The 18095-nt window shown below is 33.0% G+C and overlaps 1 protein-coding gene across 1 annotated transcript in view; it reads left to right on the top strand.

Moving 5' to 3' along the window:
- The window catches only part of LOC115888504 (thrombospondin type-1 domain-containing protein 4-like), a 194842-nt gene that overhangs the window by 33960 nt on the left and 142787 nt on the right, over positions 1–18095 (top strand). Inside the window, exon 3 of the mRNA XM_030908253.1 lies at positions 4110–4261. Coding sequence (XP_030764113.1) covers positions 4110–4261 — 152 coding nt within the window. The remainder of the gene's footprint in view (positions 1–4109; positions 4262–18095) is intronic.

The following is an 18095-nucleotide window of genomic DNA, read 5'->3' as shown; positions in this document are numbered from 1 at the left end:
ACATAATAAAATTATAATATTCTTTGTCCACACGGATTTTCTCAAAAACGGACTACGAAAACACGGAATATCTCAAAAACAGCAACTTTGACTGATTTTGATGTTATTACAAATTTTGTTGCAAATATTATTCCTAATCTTAAATTAAATCGCGTTTCGCTAGCTACTGTAATTTTGGAGTTACGATTTTTTAAAATTTTTAACCCCCTCCCATTAAATTCGCCTTCATTCTCAACACGTCCACTCTTATCCATCTCAAATCCTCTTCAACATCCTTTTACCTCTGGTTCTCGGTCTACCCCTCCTTCTCTTTCCACTTATTTCACGCTTCGCTATCATACTAGGAATTCTTGCTTCCGCCATTCGTTCAATGTGTCCTAGCCATCTCAGTCTTTGTGCTCTTGCTACTCCCGTTATATTCGGTGCCCGATATAATTGCTTTAATTCTTCTTTGTTCTTCTAGTCCATATGTTGTCTATCTTATTGACTCCAAAAATCTTATTTCCTCAATATTTTTCTTTCCCATATCTCTAGCCTCAAACTTTCCGTTGCATTGAACGTCCACGTTTCACATGCATACAGCACTATTGATCATATCATTGTTTAGTACATTCTGATTTTTAAACTTCTAGAGATGATCTTACTCTTAATAATTTTCTGTAGTGCGGTAACACATCTATTTCCTGCCATTACTCTTGCCATAATTTCTTGAGTCTATTTGTAGACATCTTCCCTTCTCAAAATCTCTATCTGACCACTCCATAAATTTCGTTTTCTTCTCATTAAACACTAAGCCTACATTTTGCGCTTGATCTTCTAGTCTTTTGTCTGTCACCGATATCAGCTCTTCCATAGGATCGCTAAATCATCTGCAAAGGCTAAGCATTGGTGTCTTTTTGTATACAGAAGGCCCTCTCTGTTGATTCCCGCATCTATTATAACTGTTTCTAATACTACATAGTTCCCCTGTCTTAATCTGTCCCTGATCACAATTTTTTTCGTTGTTTTCTTGTTTACTTTGACTTGATTTACTGTCCCTTGGAGTGTCAATTTTATCATCTTGGTCAGTTTCTTGCAAACCCCTAATTCTGTTAATGCTCTAAACACCTTTGAATATAGTGAAATATAGTGAACGGCTCATAAATACAAATAAATTCTATAGTTTTTTCCAATGAATGTTCCACCCAAAAAATAATAAAGTCATACCCCGTTAAACGGGGGAAGAAAGAAATTGTTAACAACATACAAAATAATAAGCAATGTTCTGGAACCGAATATGTTAGTTAATTGAATTTTTCCTGTACAACCATCGCTGGCTCTTTTTATATAAAAATATGATTAATCGTATAGTGTCCCATTGGACATGAAATTGGGCACATTGTCCACCGCTGTCCGCCATATGGTGGGCAATTAACGATTTCACGAGCCCTGCGCAGCGCACACCATGGGCGTGCCCACCTCGAATTACTCATACCTTTTTTGATTCATTGCCCCGTTAGCGGTCGCACGAAATTTATCGTTAATTATATCCGTTTTCCATATAAATCGTTCAATAACGAGTATCCTCACGTGAAACGAAAGTATTTTTTCAGAAAAAAAAATCAGAAGAAATTTTATATTTACATTATTTGTCAGTCTATGAGATCACAGCCTATTCAGTACCAGCCGTCCAATTTATCATCTTTTACATTGAAATGTTCGATCCTACCCAATACAAATTACTGAAAATCAATTATAATGTCAAGGATTACAGACTAAACCCGCGAAAGAAAATTTACATTATCATATACCTACAGGGTAATTTTTATGGCGTCGCCAAAATCACAATATTTAAAATACTATATCTCAATTTTTTAAGAGGCAACACCCTGTGTATTATTTTTCTTTTAGGGGGAGAATTAAAAAATCAACATTTTTGTATATAAAGTGTTTTAAATTTTAGCGGTTTTGCAGATATTCGCGGTATTATATTACATATGGCTCTTTCAACAATAATTTTTTATCTTCTTCTGCTTCTTCCGGTCCAATATGCAATCTTGAACATTGAGGATCATTTGTACATTCTTTTCAATTAATGGATTGTATGGGTATAAAAATAGAGATACTTATAACATTTTAAATAATGCGATATTGGCGAAGTTATAAAAATATACTGTGCAGGTGTGGTGCAGGATAATATAAATTTTCCGTCGTGGATTTATTCTGTCATCCTTGGTGTTTAGGGAAATATAGCTAAGTATTATAGTAAAGTTATATATAGGGTGATTCACGGCGATGGCACGACGTTAGACATTTATGGAGAACCGGTGATTTCTTTGAAAAATTCGATTTTTACATAAAGGCATCTTCTGCCCCATCTTTCTAAAATATTTTCAGCATTACAGTGTTGCCGCATCATTAGATAAGTGGTAGCATCTTTCTTATTTCAAGTAGAACACCCAGTATATTATTACATTTTTGGAAACTACTTTCATATCTAATAAATTTTCTTTTATACTAATCTATACCAAAGAATATATTAATACTCAATATTCTTTGCCTATACCTATCTCTAACAGTTTTTAAGATAAAAAATAAAACATGTCTAAAATTGACAAAAACATGATCGTGAATAAGCATTGGTAAAATTATGAATCAAACAGTTTTTAAGTTGAAATTTTGGTTATGAATTAACTAAAATCGATATATTCGATCTGTCTGAATAAACCAATTGGATATTACACATCAGAAAGAGCAAAAATATTATTTATTTCCGTTTGTTATAATATCACTAAAATCTTTATTATTTTAAATTCAACCCTATGAATATTATTCAAAAAATCAAAACACTGATAAGGTTGCTGTTCAACGATACATCATGTTCTACAACCTATATTATACGTAAACATTCCGGTTTCTTAAGTAGAGCTGTTTAAAAATTAATAAGTCTAATTTCGTTACCATGACAATTTTAGAAATTTCGCACGTAAACTCTAATTGATTCGTATAAAGTTTGAATATTTGTCATGGCAACGATTTTCTTTAAAAGAAACATGGAAAAAGAACATATAGGAGCATGATACCGTTGAATAGCAATTTTATTTGAGTTTTGATTTTTTAAATAATATTCATAGGGTTGAATTTAAAATAACAAAGATTTGAGTAATTTTATAACAAACGGAAATAATTATTTTTACTTATCTCCCTGTTTGATATCCAAATAGTTCATTTAGATAGATTGGATATGTCGACTTTCATTAACTTATAAACCAAATTTCAGCTTTTAATATGCCGAATTTATGATTTAAGCAATGCTTATTCAAGATCATGTTTTTATCAATTTTACACATATTTTATTATAGTATAATATAAAAATTATTAGAAATCAGGTAGTTTTCAAAAATGTACTGTAATATACCGGATGTTCCATTTAAAATAACAAAGATGTTTAGTTTTTTGATGTCCACTTTTAGTATGAAGAGGTAACACTGTAATACTGAAAATAATTTAGACAGATGGAGCAGGTGCCTTTATGCAAAAATCCATATTTTCAAAAAATCCTATCACCGGTTCTCCATAAACCTCTAACGTACCATAGCCGTAAATCACCCTGTATAGTGTTTTTAACTACAGTTTTAGTAAATAAGAAATAGAATGACAAAAATGCATACTTCAAATAACAATAGTGTTATTATATGCAGAATTTTATGCTGAATCCAATTATGTACAGTGTGTCCCATTTTGGTTGAAATCATACGGTATGTCCGTTAATAGTGAAGATAGAAGGGTGCGGTTTGCACAAACCTGTCTCACTTTTTTGTCAAACGGAAGATGCCGTAAACAAAATTTTCATAGCCCTCTTCGTTTCTGAGCTACAGGGTCTTTTTGAAAATTTTGCAATTTGGGACACCCCCTGTATATAGAAATTATACACGTGCTGAATACTACATAATGCATTTACTATGTAGTTTATGTAATAAATGTTTTTGATTCAATATACGCGGTTTCTAGTTATGAGGTAATTTCAAGGAACGTAACCACAGCGTTAACACAGGGATTCCTGAACTTACTTATTTTTACTTATGTATTTTATTTTATTCGTCTTTAAAAATGTTCTTTTTATATTTCAGGTCTATGATCTCTACCACAATCAAATAGAAAAGAAACCTAAAGGTTTCGGCGAATGGTCCTCGTGGAGTCCTTGGAGTCCTTGCTCGAGGTCGTGTGGAGGTGGTGTAACACAACAAATAAGACATTGTATTAACCGACCTGCGGATTCCAGGTAATTTTAACAGATTTCGAGACAATTATTAATCGAATCTAGGCTAAAGGTCAATGCCAGTGGTAATTGAAGTTATTTTTTAATGTAATATTTATGTACGAACGAAATTTACAATTCAATTCACTGATTAAACGGAATAGCCTGATTTAGGAAAACATTTTTTTAGCTGGAGCATATTTTAAAGCACTAATTATTAATTGGCTATTAAGCTTTGTTTAAAGCCTTGAAATTAGTGGTTTCAATTAGCCTAGAAGTCTCTTCCTCTAATTTTAATGTAAGCATACAGTACATCAAAATTAGTGGTAGATAGTAATTTTGAATTAGTAGAAAAAATCACAAATTTTTAACTTTTTCCACTAATTATACCGGATGCGTCTCAAAAGTGGCTGAACCCTATAACTTTTTTATTTTTTAGATAAAAAACGAGATTTGGTATTTTAGTATATGACATAAATTAGGATTGATTGATGTATTCATTTGTTTTCGGTCACGTCCTGTTTTACCGGAAGTGACTATAACTTTGGATTTTTAAATGACACCCTCGGTATTTGTTTATTTTATTCGATAGAAAATGACACTCTGAATCGAATGAAATATCACATATCAACTTTTGACAAGTATTCGCTCAAAAACAAATTGTATTTTAAATTGTTTGTTAAAAACGTTAATTTTTAATGAAGGGGCCTTGGAAAAAAAGATTTGATCGAGTAAAAACGGCGTCCAGTAGGCTTGGAAATGACAATCGATGACATTTCCCATATACATTTACATATAAAATGACAGCGATCTTCATTTCATAGCCATCGCTAGTGCCGTTTTTATTCGAGCATAAGGTACTTTCCCCGCATGAGTAATAAAAAAATTATAACTCATGCGGGGAAAGTAGTATCTTTTCGCTTTCTTTTGGAGTCGAAAAGACGCTTATTGCCCACTTCACAATTACCACACTAGTTTTGAGCAAATTTAATGTCGATTTGAGTGCGACAAGTAAACTTCTCGCACCCAAATATTCATTGGCACACGCAAATTGACAAGCAAAAAAGACAGTATCGAAGTGTCAATATTAAAGAAGTGAGGTTGACATTTAAATATTTTTTTATTTTTTGTTTATTTTATTACGTTGCTTTTTAATATGTCTATTTTGTTATGTTTCATCATGTAAACAAATTATTAAACACCATTATGAAGAAGCAACGATAAAATTCCTTCATTTTCTACTATAAAATTCGTTTTAAAAATTTGAAGTTTTTAATGTCATCTTTTGCATTCATATATGGGGTGTTCCAAAAGTTGTTTTTCTTGTCACGAAATTCTTAAAGTATTTTTTGCTTTTTAATAAGTCTGTTTTGTTTACATGATGAAATATAACAAAAGAGACATATTAAAAAGCAACGTAATAAAAAATAGTATGTGTAACTCGTGCGAAGTTGTCGATTGCCTACTCGAGCTGATAAGCCTCAACTTCGCTCTCGTGGGCAATCGATAACTTTTCGCACTGGTTGCACAATATACTATTTTAAGCCATCTTAAAAAAAATATTAAAAATACAAGAAATGTCCCGAATTCAAAATTATACTAGGTATTTACTATACTTCTGTACGTACTTGGCTATAAATATTGTAATCTTAAACCATACAGGGTGTTCAAAATTCTATATTCTATGCAAAACTTTCTAAAATATAAAATAGTTCTCTTTCGTTTTTTTTAAATGGAACACCCTGTTATTATTTCTTTGTTAGATTGAGAATTGAAAATTGAACATTATATTTAAAGTATTTTAGAAGTTTTATCTGATGTAAATCTATTTATATTAATTAAATTATTATTGCGTTGCTTGTTTTAAGATATCAAAAATAAGAAATATAACATCACTTGGTCAAAGCTTTCCTTTTTCGTATTTTATTTTTATACTCTTCACTCGCCATAAATACAACAACCAATAATTGGGCTAGATTAAGATATTATCAATCAAATATAGGTTAAAGTATCAATGTCAACACTAATTGTAGGAATTTTTAACTGCCGAATGTCGTACAAACAGTTTTTAAATTGATACATTGCTTCGATTTATTACCGCATTATTAGTGACCCTATATCTAGTCGGCACAGAAAAAAAAATAACAATCCCAAAACGTTCATTTGTTTGTTTGACTTGGGGCGAAACGCTGCCGTCGGAAATATTCTCCAGAGTCATCAAATTTAAAAGGGACAGAACAATACCACCACATTATATCTCTATTTTTTACGGTTATTAATTTTTCAGCTCTTTGGGTCCATCAATCATATTAATTAAACATAACATCAACACCCCTGAAAAATTTAAATACTTAATCGCTTTCGGTTGGTCTCCACTCGTTTTTAGCCATTTTTTAATCATAGTTTTTTTTTCTTTTTGGAGATGGAATAAATGAAAATATGTTCTAAGGGCGCCAAGGCTGGGTTTTGAAGCGATACAGTTCTAGGTTCGTGATTTAATATTCTATTGTTTCGAATCAGTGGAGTGGCTAAGATCACGACGTCATTTCCGCATCATACACCGACGATCAATTCTTCTCATCTCATCGTTAAAATATTCGTATATAATTGGTTTGCTGATATAACTTGATTTTGTTACAGGGTGTCCCAATTTATTTTTAAATTTTAACAGGTCACGTCTATCATTGATGTAATTGTCCCTAATTGTAATCCTGATCAAACTAACAGGACGAATGTAAAAATATTTGTATTTCCTTGGGGATTTCTTGGGGATAGTATTGTATTTGACTTAGACAGTATAACTGTTAAATCAAAATTAACTTTAAGACAATGTATCCTTAATATAGGCTAAAATTTTATTCAGAACCTCTAAGTTAGTGGAATAAATTAATGGTTTCAATTAAACTTCATTCAGAACCTCGCAATTAGTAAATTAAATTAGTGGTTTCAGTTACACTTTATACTTTTTAGTTTACGATCATTCACAATGTTTAAAGAACACAATTAAAATTAATAGACTATTCTGGCAACAGCTTGGGTTAGTCAGTTGTATCCATAGAGAAGCCTAATATTTAGCAGACTTAAAATTTAAGCCTTTTTCAAAATGACTTGTGATTTAAATCTTTATTCCAAAATAGAAAAAGATTGATAGATCATTGAAAAGATGTAAGTCTTTTTATAAAAGACTCAAGTCATTAAAAAAATTTAAGTCTTTTTAAAAAGGCTTAAGTCAGATTTTTATGATAATAAAATAAATATTTTTATGATAAACTTTTAACAGCAGCATTCCTTTTTAAACTGTCACGATGCAAAGCAAAATTATCTGGTAAAATTAAGTTAAATAAACGGCTCTTATTTTATAAGAGCCGTTTAGCAGTACCTAAATAAATAAATATAGAGTATATTATAATTTTCGAAAGCTCATAACAAGGCAAATAAAATAAAAAATAATATATAGAGTGTCCATTTTTCGAAATAGACAGCTCCCAACGAAGAACCACTTTCGTCACTGCCATTCTACCTGAAAAACGAGACACGGGCGGTGGGTAAGTACTCAATAGGTAGAACAGAACAAAATCATGGTATCCGGTATATACCTGTACATTTAGATGAACAGTCTAATTTTATAAAAGGTATTTCCAACGACCGCATAGTAAATACCCGGTATAATACCAGTAATATCAGAAATACGAGTATATCTACAATATTTCTTATATATATTGTAGATATTATATATTGGTATATTTCTATTCCCGGTATTATACCGGGTATTTACTATGCGGTCGTCGGAAACTCCTTTTATTAAAATTAGGATGTTCATCTAAATCTACAGGTATATACATATATGCCCAGATTTTATTTATCTACAAATTGGGTACTTACCCACCGCCCATCACTCACCCTTTTCACCTTTTCGATAAGTTATAAGATAATCGAGATACAAAGGTTATCGAAAAATGCAAAAATTTCTACTAATTAAAAAATAAAAAGTAAAAGAAAGAAATAGGAAATAACTTTGAACTAAGAAGGCTAGGATAAATATGTGCGTAGCATATTTAGTCCTAATAGAACAAAAAAATGTGAAAACAGCATCTTTATATCTCTACTCATAAACCAGAAACCCCATAAAACACACAAAAATGGGACATCCTGTACATCTAGCAATCGCCAGTCGATATAAAAATAATTCACACACAATAGTCTAAAAAATGGAAGAAAAAAACAGTATTTTCATATTTGTGAAAAAATGCATGTCCATATTTATGTAATCGTAGCGACAAAAATAAAAAAATAGAAATAGTGTGCATGATGCCTTTACAAAAATAACTGGGTGACTTTAATAGTCATAGCCCTGCTTGGGGATATACAGAATACGACACGAACGGAAATCTGGTCGAAGAGTGGGCAGAATCATGCGACCTTTCCCTTATTCATGACACCAAACTCCCACATTCTTTCCATAGCAATATCTGGAAATGCGGATAGAACGCCGATTTATGCTTTTCTACTCTCACATTGGAAGGACAAAGTGTCAAAAGAGTCTACAAGCCCATACCTAAAAGTCAGCATAGACCAATAGGAATTGACGTATATGCAGCCGTCAGATCACCAACTAGTCCATTTGGGCGGCGGTTTAATTTCAAAAAAGCCAATTGGCAGAATTTTTCAAACAAATTGGACTCAGCTATTAGTGACCTGAAGCCCACACCAAAAAACTACGAAAAGTTTATTGAACTGGTGAGGTTGGTGCCAGGAAATACCATACCAAGGAGATGCAGGCAACAGTATATTCCTGGTTTTTCCAACGATTCTAGAGAACTGCTAACTAGACGAAGAACTCTTTGAGAGAGACCTTTTCAGTGAAGATACCCTTGAATGTGGCTCAATACTGATTCAAGAACTGAGTAATTCGTAATTCAAAACGATTCTAGAGAACTGCTAACTAGATACGAAGAACTCTTTGAAAGAGACCTTTTCAGTGAAGATACCCTTGAATGTGGCTCAATACTGATTCAAAAACTGAGTAATTCCAGACAGCAGAGATGGATAGACAAACCAGAGCAAATTGATATGACCCACAGTAGTAAGATCGCATGGAATTTCCTAAAAAAACTTGTTGGCGACCCAATTGAAAGGAAACAAATGAGTTACATCAAACCTGACCAGATTGCCATTACCAAAATTAGAGAGAGAGATCGAGCAAACGAGATTAACATCCTGGAACATCCATACAGTTTAAAAGAACTCAACAACGCCTTAAACAGTATGAAGAATTGGAAGGCAGCAGGCGTAGATGATCTCTGTACCGAGCAGATTAAAAACTTCAGCCCAGCGACAAAAACGTGGGTTTTAAAATTGTTTCAAGAATGCACCGAAAGCCACAAAATCCCGAAATTTTGGCGCCAATCAAAAATCGTGGCTGTCCTGAAATCGGCCGAAGATCCAGAACTAGCCAGTAGCTATAGACGGATCTCGCTACTGTGCCATCTCTACAAACTATATGAGCGAATGGTTCTCGGTCGCATGGAGAAGATCGTGGAATCAAAACTTATCCCTCACCAAGCGGGCTTTAGGCCAGGAAAAACATGCACTGGGCAAATCTTGGCCCTTACTGAGCATATCGAGAGGGGATTCAAGGATAGGCTGACCACTGGAGTTGCTCTTGTTGATTTAACCGCCACATATGACACCATCATCCATAAATAATCCATCTCCTAAATAAATTATATGCAACAATCAAGGACTATAACCTGATGAAGGTGGTTGAGTCAATGATGCAGAATCGATGCTTTTATGTCACCCTAAATAATAATAAGAGCAGGTGGAGAATTCAAAAGAATGGGTTGCCCCAAAGGAGCGTCTTGGCGCCAATGCTATTTAATATATATACCAACGATCAGCCACTTCCCGCCCACTCAAAACATTTTCTTTATGCTGACGACCTGGCAATAGCTGTGCAAGACACCAGCTTTCACAATATCGAACAAAAACTGGAAGCTACACTTAACACCATGTGATGTGTGTCATCAATGTTTTACAAGTACACGTAATCCCCTTTGTACTTTTCCAAATTTCTATACCGTTTTAGAAAAAAATATAAAAATCATAAAAATATGGTTGAGTTTCCTAATAAAAATGGTTGAACCCCTAAAAATCAAAACGCGTTTCTATGGTAATATATATCTTCGTTTTCATTCTTTGATAGATTATAATTCATAGAATTATAATTAACGTAATATTTCTTGTCATTTTAAATTGTTAAAGAAACATAAAATTTATTTAGTTCAATGCTACGGAAAGGACAATGATCGTTTTCGGAAAATATGATGCTTTAACAACAGCAAAGAATATGACGTTAATCAAAATTAATAATAGCTATCTATCAAAGAATAAAATAGAATTGATATTACCATAGAAACGCCTTTTAATTTTTAGGGACAAATTCAACCATATTTTCATATTTTTCTTAATTTTCTCTAAAACGGTCTGAAAATTTGGAAAAGTATAAACAGAATTAACCATTTTAGAACAAGCTTGTAAAGGTAATCAGGACACATACTGACCACTGCTTTCTTTAATTAAATTGTTTTCGGAAAATCGGTCGTACCTACATCATCACTGCCATACTATGTTATTCAAACGCCCATCACTATGCCATGATCTTGTCCTTTATCTTAGTCAAATACCTTTCAACGCACCAATTCCATTCGATATTCGGTCGTGCCTGTAATTGCCTGTAGAGGCGCTCTAATAACATACACAAAGCGGCAACGCTCTGATTTATAGAGCGCAGGAATGGCTAGATTACGGACGCGGCCGCCCTCTGGCAAAGCTTTCCTTAATTACTTTAATTACTGCGCTCTGGCATGGGCTGAGACTAGGGATGCCTATCAGATAACAAATATCGACGTTGACATCGATATTCGACATCTTCATATGCTATCAACCATTACAAAAATGAGTTTTATACTCCAATTAATGAAGGATTAGATTGGATTAGATTATTCCAGTTTTCTCCTTTTCAGATCTATTTTGGTTCTTTTCTGATCCTTAGGTTATATTCTCCAGTCCTATTCTTTTTAAAAAATCTAAAAATTTGGACACTCAATACTCCATATAACTCTCTCTTAATGGCTTATCATTGCCAATTACAGAGAATCGCACATTTGCCAGGCTGTCACACCGACATAAAATGTGTTCTCTCATTTTTTCTTCAGATTGACAGAACCTACCTTAGATGAACCTACACATAGTTTCGTTGTTAAGAGACCAACCACAGATTTGACTGTTTTTCTGTCTTTTCTTATCAGGTCTGCCGCAAATTTTGGCGAATGTTCTACTGTGAGTGAACTCCTAGTGAGTGACCGCCTAGTGAGTGAATGTTTCTAGTGAGTTTCTCCACCATTCTAGAAATTTGTTGGCCATATTCTTATGACTGCTTTTGCAACTCCGCAGAAGGTTTTGGGATTATGAATGGCTTTGGTGAGCCTTACTTGGTTAGTTTAAAGTAGTCCAACAAATTTAAATACCAGATTCTTTTAGTGTTACTTACTTGGGCGTACTTAGAGCATTCCAAGCTGAATAACTATTTTTAAAGATTCACAAATGACCTAAACTGTCTGTCTGTCTGTCTGTCTGTCTGTCTGTCTGTCTGTCTGTCTGTCTGTCTGTCTGTCTGTCTGAACCGATTTTAACCAAATTTGGCACAAAAATACTGTGGCACCCGAGAATCTGGCCATTAGTTTTTGGTGGGGCTGGGGGATTGCTAAGGGGGTATGGGAGGGGGTTAAAAATTAAAAAAAATCGTAACTCCAAAATTACAGTAGCTAGCAAAACGCGTTTTTTTTTAAATGAAAGGTATACAGGCACGGCAATTAATATCTAGGCATAGGAATTACATGCATTGGAATGAAACGCCTATAAAAAGTCTATGCTTAAACAGAGATGGACAACAACTTCCCCGTTTCCACTTCCACTACGACTGTCTACTTAGACAAACTCCAATAAGATAACAAATTTTGGAAATTCCGCCACCTCCGAACCACTCATGATACTCCATATAACTCTCTGCCCTTTATTTATCGCCATTATTTTATTTCCCTTCCCGCGCCTCCGCAGCTCGCTATTCCGTCACCCGTCAGTTCATCACAGAGTTGCCAGGTCTACCGGTTTCGTCTGTAAGCTGCCGATCTACCGATTTAAAGAAAAATCTAACGATATGTTCAACTGCATGCGTCTTTAGTTTTTACAATAGAAGCACTTTTAAAAAGCTAACTTATTTCACTAAAAATTAAGCGACTGCCGCGTTGGAATCTGTGTAATCTGACTTTATTATTGTTTCATTAAATTTTATTTAGTAATAACACACAACAGGTCATCGTTCTGTCTAGTAGCAGAGTTGCAGAGATATTCCTAAAAATCCTTATTACTCCTTATTAGGCGCGGTATTGGCGACATGCCCGAAGAAGTTGATATCTTTTGAAAAAATTTTGTTTCATTCATCTACTAAAGTTGAACCCATATTTTCCCCAAAAAAATGTAAACAAAAAACAAAATTTAAGTTAAGAAACAACCTAAATTCGGACAAATATTTTAGTGATTTTCCTGTCAAAAAAATATATTAATATAAAAGAAGAGTTGAGAGTTGCTACAGCTTTCCAATTGAAATGAAATTAATTTTAGATATCACTGATCAAAATTTGTACAAAGGTAAAAAGTGACTGCTACACTAATTTGTGACTGCTATCCCTACTTGTTATAGTTTTATATGTTTTTATTAATATACATATTAATATTATTATTTTTTCTAATATCAAATAATATACCTAGCTATTTCTAATTCTTGTTATATTTATTATATTTGTATTTTGTTTGAGTGATCTATTATTACGACACATATAGAAATGCTAATTTTGGACTTAAATATTATATTTTCTATTGTTTCTCTACTTTTGATTTTTGTTGAAGATCTACCGAGAATTTTGTTCTCGTATGGAATTGTAATCTAACAAACCCGGCAACACTGTTCGGCTACTCCTTATAAAGTTTTTTCGGCCTAGTTCCTTTGTCACCGCCGCCGCCGACCGACGGTGTCGGGGCGACTGCTAGGAAGATCGTACAGTATTGCCATTTCATAGAATTGCACTTGCTATTTTAGAAATGATTTCATAGTTTTGCATGTTACTTTTCGTTTTAGAAAGAAGTTATGTGCCTAGAGAAAATATTCTTAAAATTGTTTCGTACTTTATTTAATATTTCATTAAGCAGGCAAGATAATGGGATTAGAAGATTTGGGATAAGCCAACATAATTTCGATTTAATTGAATGGCAACACTGTCCGTCCTGTTTCTATTTTTTCGATTCTATTCTATTAGTAGGCGGTAGCCCCCACACAAGCGTCTTAAAGACCCGCCCGGCGCCCCCTCTTGGAGAGGCTCTCTCGTCGTATCACTTCCATGATCACTTCCCCTATACGATGGTAGGGAAAAGACACTTTATCCGTCTCTGTTGCACTGCAGTGTTTTTTGCAGCCTTACCATCCTTTTTTATCGCATTGAAAACCTCCTATTGCTAATGTTCCTTTGCCAGCAGTGTATATGTCTAGATTTGTTATGAAGTATTTTTAAATTGTTGAATGGCTATTTCTTTGTGTAAATCGACTAAATATTAAAACATACCTGAAAAACACCTACACACAATACCTCCAGAAATAAATTATTTGTCATTGTCAGTGGTTTGTCAGTTAGATTATAATAATATATCAAGTTTTTACATAATTTAGGGATCAGTTCATACAGCCAGCTTTAGATACATAAATATTAGAACAAAGGTTCGTTTAAACGGCATTAGTGAATTAGCTACACAAAGCGATTTTAGGAAATTCGTCCTCTTAGAGAGTAAAATTATGTCGGAACAATTTGTTGTATGAAAATTCCGAGGGGTGTCTCACTCGGGTAAAAAATGTACACGTACTGCCAAAATATCCTTCCACTGCTAAGCGACTGCCAATAACTATGAAGAAGACTGCCTATGACTGCCATGTAATTATTATAGGCGACTGCAATAAGACTGCCAATGACTGCCAGCGACTGCAAAAAAAATGTACAGGTAATTCCAATAGTGAGACACCCCTCGGAAAATTCCTTACTATGTGGTCTAGAAGCATGAAATCCTACAAAAAGATTTAGAAAAGATTTTTGAAATTTATCAACCAAATGGGTAAAGTTAGTAAAAATTTATATAAAACTTGGTGACCTGTGGATTATACACATAAAAATTGGCACAAAGGATCATTTAAAAGACATGAGTTAATTATTTGGATAAAGCGATTTTATGAAATTTATAATCTTAGGGAGTAGAATAGGGAATGAAAGTTTGCTGTACGAAAATGCATTACTATAACATCTAGCAGTATAAAATTTTATACAAGGGTTTATTTAGTGACACATCAATAATATAAACTTCTATATTTCTTCTTCAATTATCCTTCAAGGAATAATAAATAACTATAAATGAAGTATTAGTGCTCTTTATGAACCAAAAAAAGAGATAAAAAATAAAAAAAAATATCAAGGGAGTAAATTAAGTAAAGCGACAATTGAAAATTTCAAATATTCATTTGAAAACTTCATATTTCAAAACTATTTATTTTAGTAATACAGTTTATATGGCATAGGTAGGGGTTCTATCTATAGAGGGTAAATAATCATTTTACTGTTTATTATTTTGGAGAGATTTTCTTTTTTCAGATTTTGCAAAATTTCTTTGAAATTGACTTTGGTTTGATTTCGAAAATAATCTATATATAAATAAGAAATAAAAAACCGCGCTGGAAGATCGCCATCCACCCTCTATCCAACCATACATAATTAGTTTCAGTCAATGGAAGTAGTTAGAAAAAATTGAAAAAAAGTGTTAAAAAAGATTTCAAAAACATTTTGTGGCCAAAATTGAACTTCTTTGAAATACTTTGATTTCGATAACTTCTTGAATTATTAAGATTTTTTATTTCAGACGGTTCTAATCAAAAGTTTTATTTTTGGTATACAAAGTGTGTCATAAAGTCATATACAGGCGATGAAAAAATTAAAAACGGGTGTTAAATTTTCGAATTTTCTTAAGTACATAATAATATTTAAAGAGAATAAAAATGCTCTTGAAATTGGTATATTGACGGCTTTTTATAAATTTTAAGTAAAAAATATGTAATAAGTCAAAAATAACAATATCGATTTTTTGTCGAGCGAGTCTTAAATAAGTGCAATTATTCTTAGCGGTAGTAGGTATATTTGACCCCAGAAACACGATTATCAGTTATTTCGCGAAATTTTTTTTGGAAATTTGGAATTTTTTGAAAAACCTTTTGGATTTTTTTTAGTTTTTTGTTAAAAACCATAATTTCTTAATAATATGGCAACATAGATAGGTAGTAGATTAAATTTACAAAACAGAAAAACCCGAAAAGCTGCAGTGGTTCTCAAAATTTAAGCAAAAAATATTTTTTTTTGAAATTTTTAAAGTAAAATAACTCAGTTATTTTGGAGTTATTTGAAAAACGGTGAAGAGAAAATATGGTTTCTTATCGAGATCTACCAACCCTGAAAATATTTGCACTTATTCAAGACTTGCCCTGTATAATACCCAGAAAATCGACAATTGATAACTTTCATATGAAATACGAGTAGCTCTAAAACTCTTAAAAACATAGTTTAAATAGGGCATTTGTAAGGCTCACTAGCTCTATATACAAAGTAAATCATTTAAATCAATGCATGAACTATTCGAGGTGTAACGCGAACGTAGTCGCGGGAAAAAACTAGTTTATAATAACATCAAAATCAGTCAAAGTCGCAGTTTTCGAGATATTCACATATTTTAGTATGGGCGGCTATACGTGCCTCCCGGCGCCAATTTTTTTGCCGATCTTAATAGCCTACCATACCTATTGGTATAGTCGGCTAATAAATACAGTATATTTGAGATGCATTGAAAATAAAAAATATTCCATCCTTGATAGGTACAGAATTTAATTTTTCCAAATCACGTAATAAAAAATTTGAGAATTTGGTGTGAATTATATACTCGTGGATATTGCTTGGAAGAATACCGCATATCATATTAATTCGGTATTTTGTGTTGGTATTATCATAAACGTGTAACATATACTAATTAAATTAAATAAAATAGACATTGAATTAGAGATAAAGATCTATATATGATGTGATTATTCATTAATCGTATTCGAAAATCCATATTAAGCAAGGCGCCACTGTTGCCGGGAATAATAATGATATTTAAATTAATTAATAAAATTAAATCAGTCATAAAACTAATATATAACAAATAAATGATTAATACGCGTGTTGAAATATAAACGAATAATTCTGAGAAATTATATTATATTGATGTAAATCTAAAATAGATTTAGATGCTATAAACACAACCTATCAGCAACGGGGTAACTAGTAGATTATTCATCCTGGGGGGACCTAGGGGTCAGACCAGGGGGGGCAAGCCTTTAGTTATTTAAAAAATGACGAATGATAGTAATAAAAAATAAACATTTTTAAATAAAACGTTTACATGAATTTTTCTTTCAATAGATTTGATTTTGATAGACTTGGTTGTGAACCCCGGTTTTCGTGGATTGCTTAAATACCTACAAATTTTGTAAAAAAATTTTGGAGGGTGCCACTTGGTCTTACTTTTTGTGCTACAGCTTATACATTAGGGTTACCAGACGTCCATTTAAAGATCCGGACATGTCCGGGTAAATCTGGACGTATGGTAACTCTAGTATCAGCCAATGACTAGAGAATACTTTAATAAGTCTAAGTATTCTTTAGTCATTGGTATTAACAGTGTTAATACCAATGACTAAACAGTGACAACCAAAAAGTAAAGAGGCACAAACAAAAGCGGTGAGATTTTTGAATGTCCGGAGTGCGGTAGGCAAATAACATCACGTATTGGGATGTTCAGTCACAGAAAAGCTCATGAAAGAAAACGCCTTGCGTGACCATCTTCTGATGTGTGTTCGAATACTCGTCAGCGAGTAATGGCAGTATGTATATGTACATTGGTACCTATTAACCGTTTTATCCAAGGCAGCCAACCGACTTGCGCGGCATGTCAAAAATCAAAATTTAAAATTCTTTAATCATGTTAAATTACGGTCTTGCGTCATGTTAAATTAAGGTTTACAGTCGTGAATGTCATCAAGCCTTGCAAGATACAAGGTAAAATGAAATAAATATGTAATACATAAATATATAATAAAAATAGGACATTACAGTTAAAATATACACATTAACGTTCACAAAGCACAAACACATTAAAAGATATCTTAGCCAGAGAAATAGAAAGAAAGATACTCATCTTAAACTCATTAAAAATATCCTCAATTTAATTTTGAAATCCTTGTTGTAAATTCTTGTGTAAATTCTTAAAACATTCAGGCAGTTTATTATAAAATTTGAAAGACCAATACCCCGGACCATCCTGACACCTTCGACGCCAGTAGTGTGTTACAATATTATACTTGTTTCGTGTATTACAGTCATGAACTTCGCTATGAGTTGTGCATGAGTCTATGTTATTCCTTAAATCTAGTAGGTTGCGATAAATATAAAGACATGGCAATGTCAGTATTCCCAGAACCCGGAGAGCGGTCCGATAGTCCTCTCTGTATCCAAGACCGGCCAGCAGCTTTACGGCCCTTCTCTGTAATCTAAAAACCCTGTGGGTTTCAGCTGAGTGACCCCATACTTGGATGGCATACGAAATATGACGGATGGCATATGAAATATGTAAGCGAGCTTCACTGTGTTTCTTACTCAAAAATAAGTGTAAATGGTTA

The sequence above is a fragment of the Sitophilus oryzae genome, unplaced genomic scaffold (genome assembly GCF_002938485.1).
Source record: "Sitophilus oryzae breed Bouriz unplaced genomic scaffold, Soryzae_2.0 scaffold_771_pilon_pilon, whole genome shotgun sequence".
NCBI lineage: Eukaryota > Metazoa > Arthropoda > Insecta > Coleoptera > Curculionidae > Sitophilus > Sitophilus oryzae.
Note: the sequence above shows the minus strand (reverse complement) of the source record. Positions and strands in the feature narration are given on the sequence as shown.